This window comes from Hydra vulgaris, chromosome 15 (genome assembly GCF_038396675.1).
Source record: "Hydra vulgaris chromosome 15, alternate assembly HydraT2T_AEP".
Taxonomy (NCBI): Eukaryota; Metazoa; Cnidaria; class Hydrozoa; order Anthoathecata; family Hydridae; genus Hydra; species Hydra vulgaris.
The window spans coordinates 24,203,749-24,227,342 of NC_088934.1; the positions used below are offsets into that span (position 1 = coordinate 24,203,749).

General features: G+C 26.9%; 1 protein-coding gene across 2 annotated transcripts in view; it reads left to right on the forward strand.

The window, feature by feature from the left end:
- LOC136092201 (NEDD8-activating enzyme E1 catalytic subunit-like) overlaps nt 1–23,594 on the forward strand; it is a 72,023-nt gene that overhangs the window by 26,579 nt on the left and 21,850 nt on the right. For both annotated transcript variants that reach the window (XM_065819950.1, XM_065819949.1), the window contains exons 7-10: nt 103–146; nt 4,449–4,513; nt 4,823–4,901; nt 14,047–14,126. In XM_065819950.1, coding sequence (XP_065676022.1) covers nt 103–146; nt 4,449–4,513; nt 4,823–4,901; nt 14,047–14,126 — 268 coding nt within the window. The remainder of the gene's footprint in view (nt 1–102; nt 147–4,448; nt 4,514–4,822; nt 4,902–14,046; nt 14,127–23,594) is intronic.

A 23,594-nucleotide genomic window follows, 5' to 3' on the forward strand; every position in this document is an offset into this window, starting at 1 on the left:
AGGACTTTGAGGGTTGAGTATAGTTTTAGATTTTATTAATAATCACATATAGAGTTAAACAAAAAGATATAAATATATTGATTTTAACTCAATAAATTATAGTCACTTTTGCAAAATTCAAGATTTTGAAAGTAATTTTTACAGAGGTAATTATTTTTGATATAAAATATAAACTTCATTACTGATTTATTTTTTACAACTTTTTATGGAAATATGTTAAATAAAAATTGACACAACTGGTTATTTAATTAACTTAATTTTAACAAATATTGATTTAAAAAAGTTTAGTATTTTAAAAAAGTTTACTATTTAACTCTTGTGAACTTTTTTTATTTGATAAAATATTTTGCTTATTTTACAACAATTTCTTCAAAAATCTTTAATTTGTGAGATTCTGATGCATTTTATGAATAATTATATTGTGAATAATTATATTCTGAATAATTATATAGTTATTTTGTGGTTGTAGCCAAACTGTGACTAATTTAGCTTAGTGTGATGAGGCTAAATCATGCCAGGTATTTCATTTTAGAATGTCAACTAGGGTTTTTCATTTCCCGTAAATTTAGCATCCCTCAATTCCCGGTGTGTAACTTAATTATCCCGGGATTTCCCGCCATAATTTTTAATATAATAACAAGCGGTTTGATTTTTCATTAATTGTAACAAATTTTTCCCATAAATAGACCCGCGGCAGAAAAAGCTCTTTCTAATTCAATTGATGTCGGCTTGATGGTCATTAATGTGGAGTATATTCTTTCTAAACTTTCACTACACTTTCCAGTTGCCTCAAAAAGTTTGATTTCTTTTGTGAGGTTTTTTAAATTGCTAATGTCTTCTAGAGCTGCTTTTTCTACTTTTTTGACATTACAAATAGTCGCATCCAATTTTTGTTTAAGTGTCAAAATATTTTTGCATAATAAATTTGGAACAACAGGTTGAGGTATTGAACTAGTCCTAGTATCCTCTATGTACAACCAGGTATAAATTTTTTATGCTGCTTTTAATGCATGTTTGACGATAAGAGTAGTTTGAAGTTTATATTTGATTCCTGATTATAACTAATTGGGTTGTTTAAAAATTTTAGTAGTCCAATTAAATTGGCATTTCTGCATTCTTCAATTCTCTGCTGCACAGATTGAAGCAGTTTATTAGCTATCAAATTTTTTTTCTCCACCAAATTGTCTAAGATGAATATCATTAAACCTTCTGCGTCAAGTAGAGTAGCATTACTTCTACCAAGTCTTTCTATTCCACTTTTTATCGGTTGCCGAGATATTGTTATGGCGTTCATAATTGCATATTCATCTTCGGAGATATTCAGAACTTTTTTTAAGTCGATCATTGCTTTTAGTATACATGTTTTTAGTTTAAGGAATCATTCTAGCATTGCAACTAGTCTATTCCACCTTGTTTTGACATCTAATATCAGCTTCAGTACTTTATGAAACACAGATTTTACGTAGATTTGTAAAACGTCATTTTTAAGAGGTGATTTGCGGAACATTCGTACCACTTTTCGAACCATCTAAATTGTTAAGGCTATATTTACGCTATTTTGTAAATCATCAATAAATGTAAAAATTTTTGAGGCAATGATTTTTTAATGAATTCACTTTTTGTTATGGCATTTATTGAGAAGCCATCCACCGTTGCTAGCATTGACACAATTCCCTCTATAGTCTGCTGCTTAACAAACAATATGATTTTCTTTTGCACAATTTTAATTTCCGAACTAGTATCTTCATGTAGATGCTTCATATTTAAATCCAAATCTTTATGTGCATTTTTTAAATGACAAAGGAGCCCACTTGTCCAAAATCCTTTGCACATTATCTTTACATAGCACTTTTTGCAAATTGCAGATTCGCCAGATTTTTCTTTACAAAAATACTGCCATGCTTTCGATCCACTTACAATTGACATGGTATAACTAAATTGAATCGTAAAACAACTAAAGGTAAAATTACAAATATTTCTTACGCATATATGTTATCTTATGTATGACTTTATATGTCTTTGTTTGCCGGTTTTTAAAAACAAAAATTATTAAATATTTCAATAATTCAATAAAAAAAAAGTTTAACTTTTCAATAATTTAGAAGTTTAAAATCAAATTTACTATTTTTGTTGCAGGAAATTTAAATAAGAAAACATCGCATTACAAATTGCAATGCATTCGTTGAATTAGATAGTTTAAAATTCAATAACATTTCTTGTTGTGCTAGGTTTCAGTATAAGATATGAACACATAAACCACAACTAAATGCTATAATATTTTTCTTATTTTTGGTCGAATTAGTTCAAAAAGTTATCATATGTAGAGTTTTAAAAAAATTACCTTCCAGAATATAAGAGTTCAGAAAAAAAAAATTTTTTAACCCGCTTCTTTCTCAAATCCCCCCCCCCCCCGCTCAACTCTGGCTTTGTTTTGCGGTAAGAAGGAAGGGAGAGGAGGAGGAGGAGGTTGCGTTAATATAAAATTACAATAATACTTTTAGTATTTGTTTTTACTTAACATAATATTTAAAAAAGTAAAAGTAAAACAGTAAAAACACAAATATTACAATATTTAAACCACCTTAATTAGTAATAGAAAACTATTTAATACATTCATGCTGACAATAAAACACGCGTTATTATTAAAGAATATTGAATTATTATTTGTAAAAAGCTATAAAACGACAGTAAAAAAAACTGCAAAGTTGTTTTGACAATATAAAGAGCTTGTTACGCTTGTTACACTTATTGCTGTTCTATGCAGTTTACAACATTAATAACATAAAACATAAAACGCATTTATAATAAAACGAAGTAAATAGAATTGTTCTAATTATTCTAAATATTCTAATTGTTCTAAATATTATCGTCATGAAATATGTTCTAATTAATAAATTAAAATATTATCGTCATACAACTTAAATTTATCGTCATACAACTTTAAACTTCATATTTGCGCAAAAACTCTAGATCATACGAGTCTATAATCTATAGACTAAATGAGTAAGGTCGAAGCAAAAACTCTAGATCATACGAGCCTATAATCTATAGACCAAATGAGTAAGATCGAAGCAAAAAACATTAGATACCATGATTTTTATAATTAATTGTTACTTGATCTAGTGTACTATTAAAAATTTAGGTATTAATAATTTTTTCATTTAAATGGTTTTTAAATTGATTTTTTCATTCAATTTTTTAATTCAAATTGTTTTGCAATAAAAAGTGAAAGAAACAAATTTGGTTTAATAAATCGAATTATATTTCCTTAAATTTAAGTATATGCTTAAATTATTTTTTTTTGGAAAAGAAATTTCTTTGAACAGTAGTACAATAATTTTTTTTTTTTTTAATTTAAATTTTTTATAATTTAATTTTTAAAATTTGCAATAATCACTGGTTTAATGTTTGCAGTAGAATGTTTCTACTTTTAATATTATTTTCAAGAAACAAAAAATAATTAACTATTCAAAATGTTTCCAATTTAAATAAAAATTTCTTTCTCACTTGCACTATGTTCTAAATCTTTACTGTAAATTTTGTTACTGTAGCTAGATATACGTTTAACTTTTAGAAATGATCCTCGCTATGCTAATGAGTTACAGATTTACAATTAAATTTATAATTATTGAGCATTAAAATTCTTTTAGATTTTTCTAATTTTTTTTATAAGAGAATTTTAGAAGACCAAAATTATTTTGTTCAAATATTATTTTTAAAAAAGAAATCCTAAAAATAACTTGCGTATTTATAGGAAAATCGCTTTAAATAAAATGGAAATATTTAAAAAAAGGTATTACATTTTTTATATTCTATTCAAGATTACTTGTTAAAATAATTTTTAAGTAAAAGCTTATTATGTGTTAACAACATATAAGATAATAGAAACATTTGGTTTATTAATAAAACATTTATAAATTAAAACATAAATTGTGATGTACTTGTTGTTTAACTCAACAGTTTCTGTTTTCAACTGGTTTTACTGGTTTTTGGGACAGGATATTTTTATATATAGTTGATTTGAAGCAACCTTCTGCCAATAAGTGGTTTAATGATTTTAGATTTTGATAAGTTTTCTTTTTTTTATCAATTAATTTTTCAGAAAAAGAAGAATTTTAGTACTTATTCATATAATGAAGCACCAGTTATCAAAAAAAGTTAACTAATATTTTATTTGTGGGCCTTGCTTTTTAAGTTTTATTTTTGTGCCAATTTTTATTTGACATATGTTATCAAATTTTTTATTTTTATAGATGGGTTTATTTTTTCATTAGATCATATATTCTTAAATAATTTTTTCATCACAAAAATTGATCTGATCCATCTATTAAAAAACAAAATATATTAGATGTTTATTAAGTTTATTAACATAAATAAAAACATATGTTTCATTTTGTTATATTTATATTTTATTTATCAATTTTAAATAATAGTTTTTCAATTTAAAGGTTTCAACTTAGTAGTATGTGGGCTAGATTCAGTTGTTGCAAGAAGGTGGATCAATGGTATGTTGGTATGTTGGTTTTTTATACCATATATATATATATATATATATATATATATATATATATATATATATATATATATATATATATATATATATATATATATATATATATATATATATATATATATATATAAAATTTAGCTCTTCAGCATCAGTATAAATATTTTTGCTTCTAAAAAATGTTTTTATCATTTTTTTCTTTACTTCAGATTTTTCTTTTTTTTAATAATATGGCAATTATAAATTAAAATCATAAGCTAGACAAAAAGTTTTATGTAGCTGTATTTTTATTTATTGTTTTTATTTATTTTATAGTTAAGTTTAGTTAGTTACAATAATGATGGTGAAATTGACATTACTTCTATAATTCCAATGGTGGATGGTGGTACAGAAGGTAAGGTCTTAAAATTTAATTTTTAACAAATTTTTTTTCTATAATTTTCTAAACCTCATCAACTACTGATTTATAAAGTTCTAACACTGCACTGGACTATTGACTTTTATTGTTTTATGCGATTGCATATATTTTTGCTTTATTGATTTGGATGACTTTATTGAAAAGTAATAAAATTGGATCAAAATACAAATCAAGATTGGTTGATAAGTATGAGGCTGACCCTAGGGCTAGAGAGTCAAACACATTTTTAAACACATTTATTGCAAATGAGAAGAAAATGATAAAAACAAAAATTTTGTTTCATAAATTTTGTATTAAAAATTTTGTTTTAAAATTTTTATTTTACAGTTGAGTTTAGCATCAGTATTAAATATTGCAATGTATATTGCAATGTATGTTCATGTCTAAATAAAATATAAGATTGTATTAATAGTAGAGATGTCATAAATATCTGGTATTTGACCGAATATTGCATACTATTCGGCCGAATACCATGTTATAATAAAAGAAATGCATAAAAAAGAATTGCATATAACTATTTTTTTAATTTTTACAAATAATTGACAAAATTTGCGAATTTAGCCAAAACACCATCTTCATTCAAAACAAGGAAAATCAACAAAAAATGTCATGAATTTAACAGTGAACAGTAAACAAATAACTTTTTTGGTAAATTTAATTTGATTCCAGTGTGCAAAAAACAATTTAAGGAGGCACTATAGTTCAAAATATTCAAAAACTTATAATCAGTTTGTCTAAGAGGTACGGAAAGAAAAAGCAAAAAAATTAAAAGTTAAGTTAGTTAAGTTTAAGCTAGTTGGACAACAAGATTTGTTAAAAATAAAAAGAAACAGAAAATGTTTCTGTTGAAATCTATGAAGCGAGTCCTTTTTTAGCTAAAAATTGTAAACCGTTCAGTTATGGGTAAAATTAATAAGGAATCTCTTGAAATTGTGTTCAAAATTATTTGAAAAATTTAATGTTTCAAATAATATTTCACTTTCAAGACAATTACATGAAGAACAGGTGATACTGCTGATGATGTAAGTTTGTCATTAACTGAAAAATAAAATCATTTTGGTATTATTTAATAGTTATTGATAAATCAACCAATATATATCACAAATAGTAAACAATCGGGGTTGATATTTGACTGGGGCCAGATAGATAAAATATAGCTGGGGCCAGGGCCAGGGCCCGGTTTGTGGCCAGAGCTGCATAAACATTTATACATCCTAAAGTACATTTTTTTTTTCAAAATTTATGTTTGGTTTTGTATATATATGCATTTACAAACATCATTATGCTCAACATGATCATCATCATCATAATTATGACCATCATCATGATCATCATGATCATCATCATCATGATTATTATCATGATCATGATCATCATAATCGTCATCATCATTATCATCATCATTATCATCATCATCATCATCATCATCGCCATCATCATTATCATCATCATCATCATCATCACCATCATCATCATCATCATCATCATCATCATCATCATCATCATCATCATCATCATCATCATCATCATCATCATCATCATCATCATCATCATCATCATCATCATCATCATTATCATCATTATCATCATCATTATAGTCATCATCAGCAGCAGCAGGCTTCCTCTTTTATGCTGTTTCTCTAGTCATGGTCTATACTCAAATGAGCTATCATTTCTATTACAATAAACCAAAACTTATTCTTGCTTGGCTTCTTATTCAACAAGCTGCATCCTTTTACTGTATCTGTCCCTATTTATTAAATACTGGCATAAATATATGTCAGAATTTAATAAATAGTAAATGTAAGTATAAAATTATAATATTTAAAGAATTATAAATTTATTTCTAGCCTCGTCTATCATCCCCTACTAAATCTTACAATTTTGCCTAGGCTAGATTTGCAAAAAGTCTCATTTTTAGCCGGGGCTGATGCCCCAACCATTTACTAATTACAAACTGCTTAACTGTCTATTTTTATCACTGGTATTGATAAAGATTTTTTTTGTTACTGAAAAGGTACTTGATGTTTATCTTTTGCAAGGCAGAGCAACAGAAGAAAACCTTTTGATGGCTATTAAGAAAGTTTAAAAAAAGTTCAACTTGACTTACAACAGATTAATTTCAACTACAAAAGATAATGGCAGCTCAATAATTAGAAATAACGATGTTGTTTCTAGACTGGGAAACAAACAGGCAGAAAATAAACTGTCATTAATTAAGCTGCATTGTAATATTCATCAGCATAATTTGACAGCAAAGGCTATGAATGTGAAAAATATTTACTAAGTAGGCAACTTGAAGCATTTCTTGATGAAAATGACTCTGAATATGGTCTACCTTCTTATACTGAGGTAAGATAGCTTTTTATAGGTAATATACTGAAAAGAACTTTTGATTTGATACAAAAAAATAGATTTTTTTAAAAGTATAAACAAAGATTATTCAACAGAGCTAGAAACGAATTTTTTCTTGAAAAGCTAAACCAAAATAACAAAGAATTCCAAGGAAAAGATCAGTTAATACGATCAGTTAATTGGAAAAACTTTTATTCTTTTTCTTCTTTTATTCTTTTTAGTTAGTATAAATAAAATAAGTATAGCAACTAGTTGACAATGCAAAAAATAATGGATGATTTGTTTAGTAGTACATATTTGTGTAAAAGTGTGTTTTTCCTGATGAATTTTACAAAATCTAAAATAATATCTGTATTGACAGATACTAACTTGCTGAATACTTTAAGAATTGCAACCAGTTAGCTGCCGATTGACATTAAAAACACTGTGAAAAAATAAGCAAATTTGTGATTACCAATAAACTTTTATTTGTACTGTACCTAACAGCTAGCTAGTATATGTGTCGCCACGGTCACAAATAAAACAAAAACACCAACATCGTAGTTAACATATACACTTCGTAGTTAACATATACACATCGTAGTTAGCATATACATATACAATAAAGCAGGCCGGAATTCTCAAAATAACTAAGTGTTGCCGAATATTCGGCAGCTGAATAGTTGGTGCTTTGGCTTATGGGCCTAGCCAAATATTCAGTATTAGGTATTCTGCTAAATCACTTTCGTGACTCTTTATTCTTATCTCTAATTAGTAGTGCTTACATTTGATAATGTTTTAATATCTTAATAAAATATAAGATTGTATTATACAGTAGAATCCCAACTTGGACTCTGAAGGGGTGTATATGTTTTTTCCAACTTAGTGAATGTCCAAATTAAGCAAAGCTTTAGTTATGTTGGACTTTCTGAAAATGTCAGACTTATTGATCAACATTTTTAATAAATAAAATTTAATTGAAGTTGTCAGTAAAAATTTTTAGTTTGTTAACTTATATTTGATGTAAAGGTATTTAACTTTCAAACATTCTAAGTTTTGAATTTTAATTGATGTTTTTGAATTTTGTCATTAACAAATCAAAGATATCAGTGAAAGTGTTTATGTTCAATTATATTTGATGCAAAGGTACTTTATTTTCAAGCGTTCAGAATTTTATACAAGTTTAGAATTTTTATTGAAGTATTGGAAGTTTCTTTTCAAAATAAAAGTCCTAGTTAAGCGAACTATTTGCCAAAGAGACCCCAAAAAACAGTACAAGTTAATGAATGGTCTGACTTTACCAGTGCACAGTGGGTCAAAAGTGACATTTTCTAGCCAAAACCTCTAAAACCAAAATTTTTTTATTTTTTTAATTAGAAACAGTTTATTATATTGAAAAACATAATTTATCGAAAAAATAACATTTGTTTTTTAAAAACTTCAAATTTTATTACATAATTACGCAAATTATTAAATAATATCCTTGTTGTTAATTTTGTTTTTACCCAACAAAATTAACAACAAGGATATTATTTAAATTTATGTTTTACGTAGAGTATTCTATTGTTGGCTCTTGCAATAGTTCAAGTACACCAGATGGTAGACTTTTTTTTTTTTTATGTATCTTCTTTCTTAATGTGCAAATTAAAGGATCAGATGGACATAAAAGGTGATGGAAAAGGTCTATATTGTTTTTTTTCCGATCGCATTTTCTTGTAAAATTTTCACGAAAAATCTTAAAAACCTTATTGGTAGCCTCTTGAGCCTCTTCAGAAAACATACCTAATGGAAGAGTAAATAGTTTGATGACTTAATAGCCATGAATCAAAATCTTATGAAGTGTTTGGGTCATAGGATACTAAGGGTACAGGAATACATAGAGCGAAGCAGTTTCCCAACAGAATGTTTTAAATTTGGATGAGTTAATTTCATAACCACTTGATATTGTGGCCAGAATAATATGAAGCCTTTTCATAAGATCTACATCGATGTTCATTATACTAGCTGAGACATCGTATTACTGAAAAAATTGCCTAGCTGTGTTGCCATCGTTTGATGTACCTACCCCACCTATTCTCGGTTGGTCTATGACAAGACCTATCCTTGTTCGAAATTCAGCACAGACTTCAAGCTTTCTCAGTTTAACAATATTTTTTTCGTCTTAATTTCTAGCCTGCCACTTCATAATTGGCATCTTATAAGAGATATGGAGCATACATTCTAAAAACCTTATCCAAGCATGCAAAGTTGAAGCGCCATGTTTTATATTGCCTTCTAAAGTTTTTTTTTGAACAACAAGATAAATTGTTCATTTCGATTGGAGATGCACCACACACTGAACAGCATTGGTATAAGTTGGTTGCTGTGGAAATAATAGTTTGAATTTTTCCATCTATCATTGTTAAATTACCAATATGTTGTATTTCAACTTCCTTTGTTGTACTGTCCTCCAATAAAACAGGTACAACAGATGTTATCTCTTTAATAGAAGCCATAATTGAAACAATCTAGTTCTAGAGGAACCAAGCAAGTTATGAAAAGTGATTCATCTGTATGAAGTTCACTAGAAACATCTGACAGTTGTTTATAAACAGATTGTCCTGTTGCACCATCAAAACCAGCTTTGTATATTATAAATAGTTTATTACAATCTTTAAGCACAGGTGAATTTAACACAACACTATAAGCTGAACATATTCTTGATGCACTATGAAAAAGAAAAGCTTGTAATGGAACCTCTGCAGAGTAGTCACTGACCTGAATGTTTTCAGGGTAGCATTTATTTTTAGCCTCTTTTACAATATGATAGGGTGGGTATAGAGAGCTGAATGGAAGAGCATTGTTTCTTAAATGCTGATAAGTTTCTTTGGATAAATTAGCATCTATGACTAGCGCTAATGATTGTTCTGAAGTAAGTGATTCTGTCGATAATTCTTTGTTGTATATTTTTTTAACCACTTTTGCTTCTATAAACCTTTTATCCCTTTTCAAACTTTTACTTGCTGCATATAAAAGTTCGTTTAAATTATATTTACTCAAAAGCTCTTTAATTATGCGATCTTTAGTTCTCACAGACGCATCTTCAAACAAAATCGAAGGGCGTCCACCTTAAAGTATAATATTATTTTATCAATTATCAAATCGTCGTAATAATAATACAAATAAATTATACACATTTTAATAAATTTACACATAGTTAAAGTAAACATACCACAGGTTTTTGTTTCAATTTTTTTTTTTTTACAGTCAAATATAGTTTGGCTTAACCAAACTTTATATCTTTTTTCAAATACTGCACTTGTTCTATTCGATTTTTTCCACTTGTTTTTAGCTTGGTAAATGAATTTCGAAATAATTGACAAGTTATCATTAGATTCTTCAAAATTGCTTTGGGAAACAAAACTCAAAATCTTTGCATGTAAATCATCATTTTGTAGTAAATTATTTTCCATTATATAATTCATAAGATATCTCCTTTCCGATTTTAAGAGATTGTCTGTTCAATAAAATACTTTTAATTTGAAAGGAAGTAATTTAAAATGTTTTTAATAAAGTAATTTTTTTACGAGCAGTAACTATGAAACTCAGTTCCTTTCCTTTATTTCTCATTGGTTGTTATCGTGTTTTTTATCGATTACATATAATTTTATTGTTTTCGGAAATTATAAAATAAATAATAAATATTATGTCCCAAACTTGTACTACGTAGAAGTATATAATTCATATTTTATCACAGTCTCTGAGTTTTTATTACTTTAAAACGGTAGCATAAAAAATTAGGAATAATGGTTTCAATGCGATCTACGAGGAATTTACTGGAAAGCAATTAAAAAATACAAAAATATATAATTTTAAACTTATGTCTTTAATAAAAATTATTATAAAGTCAAACTGCAGTTTTTAAATTTCAAATCTTCTTAAATTTTTTGTTATCAATCAAAAACGCATTAACAAGAAACGTGGACGTAGTTAATTGAATTTAAAATGTATTCGTTTAGGCAGCTATAGGCAGCCAATTTTTATACCACAAGATCAATGTCATATTGGTATTCAATTATATATCATTTTAGGCGGTTGATACAGGTTGATCCGATGGATTTAAATGATATTTTCGAAAAAAATAAAAACTTATAACTCAAAATTATTGATGTTTGCATTGTTGAAAATATTTATATAAAATGCAAAAATTTTTTTTTTTTTTTATGTGATTTAAATATTAACATAATACTATATAAGTCATTTATAAGTTATAATGACAAAAATAAACTTAAACTTCTTTAAAATAAGAAATCAAAGTTTTCAAAAGATGTAAAAAAATAAAATTTTCACACTTTTTTGTTGTTATTGATAAAAAGTATTTAAGGAAATATTTAAACAACAAATATGGCGTTTTATTGAAAAATTATTTTTTAATAAAATATAATTTCTGGCTTATTAATATATTGAGCAAACTTTGCCTTTTTCAAAATTTTAAAATTTAAAAACTTTTTTGTATGGTTTTGCCAGCTTCTGACCCACTGTGCAGTGTATGACTTAAACGGATGATTTTATAGTAAGTTGATAGAGAAAGTTCAAGGGGAATTCTAAATTCGTCCGACTTATCCAGGGTCCAGGTTAATGGGATTCTACTGTATTAATAATGTTTAGATTAAATTATAAAAATGTATATTTTTTAAAGATTCGAAATATAAATAAATGAAATAAGAAAAAAACAGAATTTTCTTTTAACCAGTTGAAAGAAAATCTTTTGTCTGAATTTAAATACATATTAAAAAATACAAGTTTAAAATAAACTTCATACATTTCAATTTGAAAATTTTTTGATCAAAACATCATAATAAATTCAAATTCAATAACAAAAAAAAAAAAAAAATTCAACAAAAAGTAAAACACACTTAACACAAATTAAAGCTTTCTAAATGTAATTTTAATGTTAAGCTTTTACATTATGCTGTAAACAGTGAAGCAAGTTAGATCTTGTTTTTGATATTTTAAATAATTTTTAACTTTTTGTTATTGCCTAAGTTTAAGCACAAAAGTTTGAACTGATTGAAATAATGTTGGTTAAATTTAAAAGCTATTTACTTTTCAAGATTAAATGGCTCAACTTAGCAAGAATTCATTTTGAAGGTCAAAGTAGCAGTTTTATTGAATTTAATAATTGTTGACTGCTGACTGCCCATTATTTTCCATACTGTGGAACATATATTTAGAACTTGAATGTTCCACTAGATAATTTCAAACTAAATAGTTTGGTAATTTTAATCTTAAGTTTTTGGTATTATATTTAAATTATATAATATCAATTTTGTTTTATCAAAAATATGTGTATAGACATAACTTTCTTATTTTAAACAAAAATCACAGAAAAAATTATAAAATTTATAAAATTAAGATTTTAAAGCTTAATGCCAATAAAGTTTGTAAGAAAAAAAAAAGCAGTTTGTAAGATGAAAACAGTTTGTAAGATGAAAACAGTTTGTAAGATGAAAACAGTTTGTAATTAACTTTTGAAAAAAAAAAAGCTGATGAAAAAAATATGCTGATATAACTTTTGAAAAAATTATGCTGTTTTTTTTTTTTACTTTAAAAAATGAAGTTAATAATAAATTTTTTTACTTGTATTTTTTGTTGCTGTTGTTGTTGATAAGTTGTCCTTTTTTGATAGCTTATTCTTTTTTGATAACTTGTCCTTTTTAAATACCTGTCTTTTTTGTTAACTTGTTTTTTTCTTTGTTTTTTTTGTTTTTTTTGATAAATTGTAAATAAAAATAAAAATAAAAATCATTAAAACTTATTTATTGTATAATAATATAAATTTGTTTTTTTATTCATTTCATTTGTTTATTTTTAAACTCAACTAAGTTTATTATTTTTATTTAAATGGCTTGTTTGAACTTTATGAAAACTATCAAACTTTGGTAAAAGTAAACTAAACATAATTGCAGAATTTGAAATAGAAATCAATTTTTTTTTAGATAATGAATATTTGTGTAGTAGTAGGTGTCCTAGCGCTGGCTAAATACAAAGCTTATAACAAATAAAGTTATAAGGTTTAGCAGAGGTTGATAGGTATATATTATTTAATATATAATATACAAGTAATGATGATGATGATCAGATGGATGTGTGGTGTGACTCTAACAAGACACAAAATAAGCCCTGATCTTAGACAGATATTAGGAGTAGTGAGTATCGGACAAGATAGGGTCAACAAGGTTTGTCAGAGAAGATTAAGGTGGTTTGGTTGTGTTGAGCAATGCAGATGATTTTGGCATGTAGAGAGGTAGTAGCTTCAGGTAAAAGAAGTAGAAGTAAGAAAACTTGAAGAATGCATTACATATGGTATGAACAAGAATATAAGTATATATACTGAATATATACTGAAATATGTTTAAATGTTAAAAATGCTTAAAACAATTATGGTTAAAAATGCTTCAAAAAATTGTGGTTAAAAATGCTTCAAACAGTTATGGTTAAAAATGCTAATATTGCAGGAGAGGAAAACATGCTAATATTGTAGGAGAGAAAAACATGCTAATATTGTAGGAGAGAAAAACATGCTAATATTGTAGGAGAGAAAAACATGTTAATATTTTAGGAGTGAAAAACATGCTAATATTGTATTGAGCTTCAACTTTTAATTAAGAAAATTATTTGAGCAGTCAGTCTTAAAAATTTTTTATATTAAATTTTTTGTTTGTTTTTTCCTTAAACAAAGTAGTTCTCAAAAAATATTTACCAAATTTATTAAGTTTAACATAAATGAATATTTTTTTAATTGTAGGATTCAAAGGAAATGCACGTGTAATACTTCCAGGAAAGACTGCATGCATCGAATGCAACTTAGACTTGTTTCCGCAACAGGTAATTTTTATCCTAAAAAAAAACTAGTAATTTTTTTTTTTTTTTAGTGTTTAATTTAACTGCAAACTTCTTGTTTTTGATTTCAAATAACTTTTATAAAACCTTTTGCTGGCAAGAAAAACCAAACAATTGAGTTGGCAAATGGAAAGAGGTTAGCAAAGCAGAAAAATATATTTTTACAGATCAGTTTGATGCACAAACCAATTATAATGTGTCAGTCATTTTCTACATTTGATTTCCCTGATTTCAAATTTTTTTCAACTAGTTCCCTACAAGACTGCAAGCAACTACTGCTTTAGGAGGTAAGGAGTTGGGGTACTAAGTACTAAGTTGGGTTGTTTCTTATTTTGGGTTAATTACTGCTAAGTACCAGAAAAAATAAGATATTGTTAAGGAGCAAGAAAAAAGATTTGTAGAAAATAGACTTGGGAGAAAAGAAATAGTAATAATGATAAATAGAGGCAACCTTAACTTTGCAACAGATTGTATATATGGTTTCCATCAGAGGTCAGTAGTAAATAATAATAAGAAAATGCGTAAAGGGTTCAGTGAGAGGGTTACTATTCATCAATATTAGAATGTCAACAATATTGTGATTGTTATTTGTAGTAAATAATCACAATAATGTTGACATTCAAATATTCTTATTGGAGTTATTCATGAGCCACTTCAAACCCCAAACTGTTATAGAAGAGAGATCAGATTCATGATAGGCCAAGTGAAGACTTTTTGTCAAAACAGGTGTGTAAAGTTGAGCCATCAGCAAATAGAGCTACTTGAGATGTAAGACTGTTAAGAAGATCATTAATGTAGATAAGAAACAATACAGTACCAAGGATAGAATCTTGTGTGCAGTGGACCCAGAGGTGGAAATAGAAAATATTTTTTTTGAGAATGCCTATAAAAATTATTTATTTAGACAGATAAATTTGTAAATAAGAAAAAAAAATTATGTTTCTAGCTAAGTTTAAAGTGATGATATGTAATTTTGATGTTGGTGAATCTCCAAATTTTTTATATATCTAAAAAGTTTTAGTAAATTAAGATTGTTTTCATTTAAAATGATTTTACCAACATGAAAATTAGTAAACAGCTTATGTAAAAGTTGTTTTTAATTTGATACAGAATATGTTTTTGAATAAATTAATTTAAAATGTGATGTTTGTATTCATTAAATTTTTTTTGAACTTTTCAAACTTAACTAGGTAATTTTTTTTTTTAATTTGTGTTGTTTTTTTTGAAACAAAAAAACTAGATCAAATCTTACGTTTTTTCAAAAGTACTGACTTGCCTAAAGTGTCTCTACTGTGGCATACATTATATAAAATAATTAACTCTAAAGAAGAAATAATTTAGTTATTAAAAATAATCAAATTATTTTTTTTTTGAAATATTATTAGGAGAACTGAGGTAGCCCTTTTTTTAATTTTGCATGATTTAAAAAAGTTGAACAGTATTTTTTTTTCAGAAAATATGTGAATATTTTATCATGTTGACAAATATAAAAAATGTTTAACTTTTATTTATTAATTTAAGTAAAGTAAACTAAATAATGTAATGTAATGTTAAGTAAAGTAAAGTAAACTAAATAATGTAATGTAATGTTAAGTAAAGTAAACTAAATAATGTAATGTAATGTTAAGTAAAGTAAACCAAATAATGTAATGTTAAGTTGTTTTTTTTTCTGTTTTTTTTTTATACATCTTTGCTTCCAACAAGGCTGCGACCAGCTACTAATTAAAGTTGGAAGTTACTGAAAGAAAAAAGATAAAGATTGTAGAGCAAGATAACAATTGACGGACGACTTAAAGGATTGCAAATTATATGAATCAGGAAAACAAGATGAAGGAAGCAAATTCCAAAGAGCTGATGTTTGAGGAAAAAAACTAGATGAATAAGCATTTTTGGAGCACTTAGGAACAGTCACAGAAAAAGGATTAGACTTAATTGAATGAAGAGTAACACGAGAATGAAATTTAGTAGATGGCACAAGAGACGCTAGCTCTTTAGAGCAGTGCCCATTATAGTATTTGTAGAAAAGAGAAAGAGAAGCAAAGTAAGAGAAGTAAACTAAATAATGTAATGTTAAGTAAAGTAAACTAAATAATGTAATGTTAAGTAAAGTCAACTAAATAATGTAATGTTAAGTAAAGTAAACTAAATAATGTAATGTAATGTAATGTTAAGTAAACTAAATAATGTAATAGAGGAAAATAAAAATGTAATACATTACTGAAATAGATTTTTTCAGACAATTTATTAAAGTTGACAAAGCTGTTAATTCCAACTCAATTGATTAAGTATTCAATTAATCAAAAAGTATTCAATTAATCAGCCATTAAATAAATACTTTTTGAAAACTTTGGACTATCAGTTGTTTTGCAGGACTTTAAAAATGTGTGTGAAAAAAATGGAAATGTTATAAAGGTTTGAAAGAAGAATATTTCAAGAAAAATTGATATGTATTTATATATTTACAAGAATCAAAAGATATTATTTATAAAGTAGAGGTCGCCTTTATAACAGAATTGTATGTTTCATAACAAAGAAAGTCATTTTAAGAACTGAGTGATAAGAAGAAAAAAAGAACGACAGAAATTTCTATCTATTGTATAAACAACTTTATCACTAATGAATGTCCAGAGTTCAATGTTAACCAGTCATTGGGTTACCTTTTATATAGAGTTAATACTCAAAATAGTAAGACTATTGCCTTGTGTTTGTAAGGTAAGACTTCTCGTATTGGCAATGCACTTTTTTAAAAACCATATGGAAATAATAAATACCTTTAACACAGATGAATCCATTGCTTTAATGCGTTCCCTTACACTAAGTTGGAAGTAAATGAGAAAAATAATATATTTTTTTGCTTCAAAAGACATCTATTTTACAACAACCAACGAATTACTTTGTAGAAAAAAAACCACGTCCTACAATTAATCATGTTTTGGATACAAAAGGTGTACCTGATTTTTAAAACTACTGTATTGGTGTCACATAGATTATAGACATAAGGTTGAAAAAACAGGACCACTTGGTGAACCATTGCATAATGCAAGAGGCAAGGTTATTACTCAAATATTAGGAAACACTGGACTGTGATATGTGTTGCAACTCTAGTGAGAATGGAGGGACATCTATAACAAGATCACAAGGCTGTAGATTCTTTTTCTGAACAATTAATATCTACTATAAAAGATCTATGAATTCGTATATACAAAAAAAACATGTTACTATCACATTCTCAAATCATTGTATAGTTCAATCACTTTGTATAGTTTTTTGTCAATGTAAAATTAAAAATTAAAAGTTTCAAGAGTTATGTAATAATCTACACTTATCATTATTAGAAATATGCCATTGGCACAAAATAACCATACTCTTCTAAGAGTCCTTCACCACTCAGCTGAATTAATTTTTCTTAATGATGGTTATGGCCTTGGCAATTTGTCTAAGTAAAGTCAAGAAGCAAACAATAAAGATATAAGAAACTATATAAAGCTTCTTTCTCATAAAACATTGCACATCTAGAACAGCTTACAGATGCAAAAGCAGACCTAATAACAAGCAGATCTTATGAGCATATGTTTTTAAAACCAAAGAGATATTTTGATAATATGTTTGAAAAGCTTATATATGATTAGTTATGAATTTATTAATATTTTTTACTGTTTTTACTTTTTATTTTCAAAGTAACAATTAGAACTCTTTCCTTATAATTGCATTGTAATAATGTTATTTTAAATCCAAATTTGATCAAACAATTGTTTTTAAATACTAAACTTCTTATCAACAAATAGTAGGAACCAGACCCCCAAATTAATTAAATTTTTGAATTTTCTTTTCTTTAAATACATTAGATAATAAATTACTCTAGTATCTAGACAGCACCTTTTTACATTGACTTCTTTTAAAAATAATACTCTAGATCTAATAAATTACTCTAGCTATCATCTGAAAAAAAAATTAACTTTAAATATTTATCAAAAAACACTAATTTGTCAAAAATGCCAAAATATGGTAATTTGACCCCAGTACACAAATTTAGTTTGTATTAAAAATTTAAATTTTCCTATAACCATCAAAAAAATATATTTCCAAAAAATCCTCAATAAGTTTTCTAGGATTTCTAAACTGTTTGTTATGATTCTATTTTCGAACCTTAGCCTTTTGGATCCACTGTGTTGTGGTACCCCAGAAGTTACTGGTAATAAAGAAAAGTGTTGACCTTCGAAGATGACTTAAATTCTGTGGTTAGAAAGAAATGATTTAATAATCTCATAAATTTTTCCAGATGCATCATATGAAGTGACTTTATGGAGAAGACCAACACGCCAAACTTTATCTAAAACTTTTGATATGTCTGAAGTAATAAACTGAGAATAATGGAGCTTAGCATCAGACAAAACTTTTTTACATCGACTTCTTTTAATAATAACTTGACATTTTTTCATTTATCAGTGGTGAGAGAAAAGACATTAGCCCAAGGACTGTCACAAAGAAAATCAGGAAAAAAACTCCAGTCAGCTTTAGCGTAGAAGTAAGTAGAGCTATGATAGGGTGAGTCCGAAGAAGAAGAACAGGATAAAAGATTTATTGAGATCAGAACCACTTAAAGGAGAACGGGTTGTCTAGAAAATGAGTCAAAGTTAACTATCTGAGTAAGAGATTAGGAAATGCAGAAGTTATGGTCTTTAGTGCCAGCAGGGTCAGTAGTGTTAGAGCCATGCTATTCAGTGTGATGACCATTAAAGTCACCAATAACAACAATATTGGCAGAAGGGTAAAGAGAAAGGGCATGGTCAATTTTATCAGAAATTTCAGTCTTGACAATAAGGAGAATGTAAAAGAACAAACAGAAATATAATTGAGTGAAAAGGTGCTAAATGAAAACACTAATAGTCAGAAGATTCATGGACCTAGTTTCATGGCAGATAAGTGAATAGATACATAAGTATATGCCCAGGCCAAGGATGTGACTATTGAAGTCTTTATGTATCAAAGGATAACACCCATCAACACTTGGATCCAAAGATGAAACAGCTGAATTCAAATTAGTCTCACAAAGAACAAAGAACAAGTTTGGTTAATTTTACAAAAGATTCAACTTAACTTCAAATTTATATATTTGATAAAAAGTTACTTTAAAGACCACAAGTATTTGTAAAAGTTAGATTGAAACAATTTGGTAGCGGTGAAAATTTTTTATGTTTAATGATACTTAAGGCATGTTTTAAGTTCTTAGAGAACTTGACATTATTAATAGATAGAGTAGATAGAGATAGATAGTGTATAACATGTGTATAATATCCCAAGAAATAAGCTTGTGGCCTCAACAATGCACACTAAAAACACCAACAGGGATACCATTCATGCGCACAATGGCACTGTTAATACTCTCATGATTTACTTATGGAATCAGCTATTGAATTTCTGAGAGCTGAACCTGAGTTCGGAAAAAATTTACTACCAGCTGGTCATTTTAGAGCTATACCATTATTAGGGAATAACATAATTAGTTGGATAGCCACCATCAAGGATCAACCAAAAACCCATGATTAGAGTCAAGACGATCCAGCACTCATCATCCTAGACAGGAAACAGTGTGGTGCAGATTTAAATCTATGCCAGAATAATAGATAAAGAAAGAGTAGACCCTTTCTTTATCTATTATGCTGGCATAAATCTAAACCTGCACTATATGAGTTTGAAGAGCCCCAAGGCAGGGGTTTTTTAAGTCAGAGGTAGCCTTACCTAGAAAAGCAAATTCTAAAGCAGCAGGGCATGGGGCAGGTTGTACTGGATTACATGTAACTATTAGCAAGGTGAATGTAATGGTCCTGTACCTGACCTGACCTGAAGTAGGTAAAAGAAGTTACTTCTGTAAGTAGTACTCTAGTACAGTAGTTCTAATTGTAGTCTAATATAGTGACTCTAATTGAACGGGACATTTTGGATATGCATTAAGAAAAACATTTTATCTAAAGGATTTTAAGGTTTTTAATTTTTAACTAGAATTTAAGGTGAGTGGTAAGTTATATAGCTGTTTCAGTTTTTAACTAGAATTTAAGGTGAGTGGTAAGTTATAAAGCTGTTTTAATTTTTAACTAGAATTTAAGGTGAGTGGTAAGTTATATAGCTGTTTCAATTTTTAACTAGAATTTAAGGTGAGTGGTAAGTTATAAAGCTGTTTCAATTTTTAACTAGAATTTAAGGTGAGTGGTAAGTTATGCTGTAGTCACTAGTTAGTTACTGAGTTAATGCTACACCAGAAGTTCAAACAGAACACAAATATATAGTAACTTACAGGTTTACTATAACATATACCTTTTAGCATTGGTTCTTTGCAGTTGGAAAGCATAATTGTTCTCAGAAGAGTTGTTCTCAGAAGAATTTTGTTCTTAGAAGAGTTGTTCTTGTAAAAAAGATTAAAAAAGAAAGAATTATGATTAGAAATAGCAGCTGCACAAGAAAACTGGGGTAACCATGGAAAACTGTGGGGTAAAATGAGGATCAACTTGAAACCGACAAGAAGAACCAAAAGCTTCTGTGCCTGCCTGCACCCGGAAGATTATATTGGAGGCACAATTATCATTGTAGAGACAAAAGACATCAGCACAAAGACTGTTGCAAAGAAAATCATTAAAGAAATCTCAATCAGCTTAAGGTAATTTCAAGAAGTGCAATGATTAAGTGTGTCTGAAGTAGTATGAAATAAAATTTAAGAGAAATGATAATGAGTCACAAAGTTGAGTAAGAGATTAAGTACAAAAGTTATAAGCTTTAGTGATCTTAATCCTGACCTTAAAATATTGGAACATATTACTAGAATATATTACTAGAACATATTAATAGAACATATTACTAAAACATATTATTAGATCGTATTACTAGAACATATTACTAAAACATATTACTAGAACATGTTACTAGACCATATTACTAGAACATATTACTAAAGCTTATTACTAGAACATATTACTAGAACATGTTATTAGAACATATTACTAGAACATGTAACTAGAATATATTACTAGAACATATTACTAAAACATATTACTAGAACATACTACTAGATCATATTACTAAAGCATATTACTAGAACATATTACTAGAACATATTACTAAAGCATATTACTAGAACATATTACTAGAACATATTACTAAAGCATATTACTAGAACATATTACTAGAACATGTTATTAGAACATATTACTAGAACATGTAACTAGAACATATTACTAGAACATATTACTAAAACATATTACTAGAACATACTACTAGATCATATTACTAAAGCATATTACTAGAACATATTACTAGAACATGTTACTAAAGCATATTACTAGAACATATTACTAGAACATGTTACTAGAACATACTACTAGATCATATTACTAAAGCATATTACAAGAACATATTACTAGAACATATTACTAAAGCATATTACTAGAACATATTACTAGAACATGTTATTAGAACATATTACTAGAACATGTAACTAGAACATATTACTAGAACATATTACTAAAACATATTACTAGAACATACTACTAGATCATATTACTAAAGCATATTACTAGAACATATTACTAGAACATATTACTAAAGCATATTACTAGAACATATTACTAGAACATAGTACTAAAGCATATTACTAGAACATATTACTAGAACATGTTATTAGAACATATTACTAGAACATGTAACTAGAACATATTACTAGAACATATTACTAAAACATATTACTAGAACATACTACTAGATCATATTACTAAAGCATATTACTAGAACATATTACTAGAACATGTTACTAAAGCATATTACTAAAACATATTACTAGAACATGTTACTAGAACATACTACTAGATCATATTACTAAAGCATATTACAAGAACATATTACTAGAACATATTACTAGAACATATTACTAAAGCATATTACTAGAACATATTACTAGAACATATTGCTAGAACATATTACTAGAACATGTAACTAGAACATATTACTAGAACATATTACTAAAACATATTACTAGAACATACTACTAGATCATATTACTAAAGCATATTACTAGAACATATTACTAGAACATGTTACTAAAGCATATTACTAGAACATATTACTAGAACATGTTACTAGAACATACTACTAGATCATATTACTAAAGCTTATTACTAGAACATATTACTAGAACATGTTATTAGAACATATTACTAGAACATGTAACTAGAATATATTACTAGAACATATTACTAAAACATATTACTAGAACATACTACTAGATCATATTACTAAAGCATATTACTAGAACATATTACTAGAACATATTACTAAAGCATATTACTAGAACATATTACTAGAACATATTACTAAAGCATATTACTAGAACATATTACTAGAACATGTTATTAGAACATATTACTAGAACATGTAACTAGAACATATTACTAGAACATACTACTAGATCATATTACTAGAACATACTACTAGATCATATTACTAAAGCATATTACTAGAACATATTACTAGAACATGTTACTAAAGTATATTACTAGAACATATTACTAGAACATGTTACTAGAACATACTACTAGATCATATTACTAAAGCATATTACAAGAACATATTACTAGAACATATTACTAAAGCATATTACTAGAACATATTACTAGAACATAGTACTAAAGCATATTACTAGAACATATTACTAGAACATGTTATTAGAACATATTACTAGAACATGTAACTAGAACATATTACTAGAACATATTACTAAAACATATTACTAGAACATACTACTAGATCATATTACTAAAGCATATTACTAGAACATATTACTAGAACATGTTACTAAAGCATATTACTAAAACATATTACTAGAACATGTTACTAGAACATACTACTAGATCATATTACTAAAGCATATTACAAGAACATATTACTAGAACATATTACTAGAACATATTACTAAAGCATATTACTAGAACATATTACTAGAACATATTGCTAGAACATATTACTAGAACATGTAACTAGAACATATTACTAGAACATATTACTAAAACATATTACTAGAACATACTACTAGATCATATTACTAAAGCATATTACTAGAACATATTACTAGAACATGTTACTAAAGCATATTACTAGAACATATTACTAGAACATGTTACTAGAACATACTACTAGATCATATTACTAAAGCATATTACTAGAACATATTACTAGAACATATTACTAAAGCATATTACTAGAACATATTACTAGAACATATTACTAAAGCATATTACTAGAACATATTACTAGAACATGTTATTAGAACATATTACTAGAACATGTAACTAGAACATATTACTAGAACATATTACTAAAACATATTACTAGAACATACTACTAGATCATATTACTAAAGCATATTACTAGAACATATTACTAGAACATGTTACTAAAGCATATTACTAG